This window comes from Priapulus caudatus, unplaced genomic scaffold, assembly GCF_000485595.1.
Source record: "Priapulus caudatus unplaced genomic scaffold, Priapulus_caudatus-5.0.1 Scaffold201, whole genome shotgun sequence".
Lineage (NCBI taxonomy): Eukaryota > Metazoa > Priapulida > Priapulimorpha > Priapulimorphida > Priapulidae > Priapulus > Priapulus caudatus.
In genome coordinates this window covers 23,562-25,826 of record NW_014577262.1, presented here as the reverse complement: position 1 = coordinate 25,826, position 2,265 = coordinate 23,562, and the positions used below count along the sequence as shown (strand labels likewise).

The 2,265-nt window shown below is 42.7% G+C and overlaps 2 protein-coding genes across 3 annotated transcripts in view; one reads left to right on the top strand and one right to left on the bottom strand.

The window, feature by feature from the left end:
• Nucleotides 1–1,085, bottom strand: part of LOC106807204 (glutamine--tRNA ligase-like) — a 6,733-nt gene extending 5,648 nt beyond the window's left edge. The window contains exon 1 of the mRNA XM_014809489.1: nt 1,047–1,085. Within this exon, the coding sequence (XP_014664975.1) occupies nt 1,047–1,055 (9 nt within the window). The 5' untranslated portion in view covers nt 1,056–1,085. The remainder of the gene's footprint in view (nt 1–1,046) is intronic.
• A 247-nt stretch (nt 1,086–1,332) lies between these two features.
• Nucleotides 1,333–2,265, top strand: part of LOC106807222 (lamina-associated polypeptide 2, isoforms beta/delta/epsilon/gamma-like) — a 14,070-nt gene continuing 13,137 nt past the window's right edge. For both annotated transcript variants that reach the window (XM_014809509.1, XM_014809507.1), the window contains exon 1: nt 1,333–1,449. In XM_014809509.1, coding sequence (XP_014664995.1) covers nt 1,372–1,449 — 78 coding nt within the window. In that variant the 5' untranslated portion in view covers nt 1,333–1,371. The remainder of the gene's footprint in view (nt 1,450–2,265) is intronic.

Sequence of the window (2,265 nt, the reverse complement as noted above, 5' to 3'; positions counted from 1 at the left end):
CGGTATACCGAACCGTACCCAGGGTACATTCCGGCAGTACCCTGGGGGATATAGACCCTCTCAGCCTAACTGGGACGTGAGACTGGGAGAACCATATGAAGGAGGCAAAACACTAACAGTGACCACTGTTAGTGTCAGCAGAGGTCCTTGAATCCTTGAACTGAGCTCCGCAGAGCTGTAGTGTTCTCCCGGTATGGTCAGAGGCACTTGAAAGCGTTTCAATAAAATATAATGCTAACTAAATACGAAATCTATTTACTTTGTACAAAATTCCTAATGTTTCTATACTATAGCCAGGCCTACTCTCTTTCACCTACGGCTACACCACCGATAGTTTCCAACCACTGCATTACCGGCTGCCATTGCTCTCGCGGCGCGACTGTTGCACGCTTGCACTTATATATAGAGTATATTAGTGCTTCTCTATTCTTATTCTCTATTCTTATATTAGTGCAAGCGTGCAACAGTCGCGCCGCGAGAGCAATGGCAGCCGGTAATGCAGTGGTTGGAAACTATCGGCGATGTAGCCGTAGGTGAAAGAGAGTAGGCCTGGCTATAGTATAGAAACATTAAGAATTTTGTAGTAAGTAAATAGATTTCGTATTTAGTTAGCATTAATACCCCATTATATTTTATTGAAACGCTTCAACTTGCCTGTGGGTATGGTAGTCACTTAGTACGTTGATGTCACACTATGTGAGTGTCGGCTTTGCGTAATACTCTAGGGCTAACTAGTCAATGAGACCTAAACTTCATAACGATACATTGTTAGTTGATAGATTGTGACCAAGTCAGTTAAACATGCAATATGATGCAATGGGCCGGCGGTAATGCATTCAATGAGCATTATCATCGTTATCATCATGATAAAGTTTACGTTATTTATACGACTACAGCTGCGGATCGCAGTTAAAATACGCGTAAAATACCTCTTCAATTGCCGCTTTAAGTTGTTCTGATAAAGTTTCATTTTTTAATGTTTCTAGTGCCTTGTTTTCGCTTAATCCAATACTCATAAACAATTTCTTCGTTTCATCAGCCATTGCCTGAGCCATGATTACACGTTTACGTCGGTTCTCAGGCAACAGCGCTGGCGATGTTCGGGGTCCATTTGATTTAGTCTGACTATCTGTCCTTGCTCTTTAAAATAATGCTGCACTTCGTTTTTAAAACGAAAAGACGTGTGCCCATCTAGGCGGTACAACAGTTTGGTCTGCCATCTATAGTCTTTTAAAGTCACCATACACGTTCGTAAAACAGGGTGCGATGACACGTGCAATCATTGGTTCGGGGCTGCATGACGTCACTTTCTTATCCACTCAGTGTCATCGTTACATTTCGTCGACATTGTGTTTTCGCGGTACACTTACAATGGCTGATCGTAATAGAATATCGTCGTTTAGCAGTGACGAAGAAGCTAGTCCGATTTCGCAAAGACGTCAGCTAAAGGTATATAAATCAACGTGGTTTGAACGCAAAACAGTTCAGGGGATTACATATAAGTCTCGGAGTTAATAATGTTCTTATTTTACATGAGTGACATGCGGAACTCCAGAAAAGAGGCTCGCCGCTCTACTCACTGTACCTCAGTACTTAGAGTCCCTGTATACAGAGAGTTGCGCCATGACGAGTCGGAAAAAATCGGTCACGTGATCGCTGGCCTTCATGTTGTTTCCAAATTGATCCACACCGCTGCCGCTTAAAGTGTGTACGTCGAGTTTTTGGGCTCAGAAAAACGAAATATAGCAGAATATAGTCTCACCTGACAGTGCAAATATCACTGATTATACCAACATTCAAAACACCAAGATTTTATGCAGTTATAGCATAGAAAAATTGATTAAACCACATCATACCAGCAATACATTCTTTCAAGTCCGGACTTACAAAAATCACAAATGGCGTCTCAAACAAGCGAACATAATTAAAACAAAGGGTCATCTATTTGTGTGTGATAACGATTCTCGCCGGCCGTACGCAGCGAGGCGCAGCGGAGAGTGTGGTATTTCTGAGCGGGTGAGCACAAAACAAACAACCATGGAAGCAGTAAGTCGTGTACTTTGGAGTTCGGAGAAGAAGAGAAGACGTTTTTGGACCCGGCAGAGCTATGTGAGTCGGAAAGGGTTCCGTATGAGTCTTGGCGAACAGTTTCCTCGATGGGAAAAGCTCCGTGAGCGATTGAGTTTGACGTCAGAACTGACAGAAGAAGATCTTGCCAAATTGCTATTGGACACGTAAGTACTACTAGTACTAGTACTAGTACTA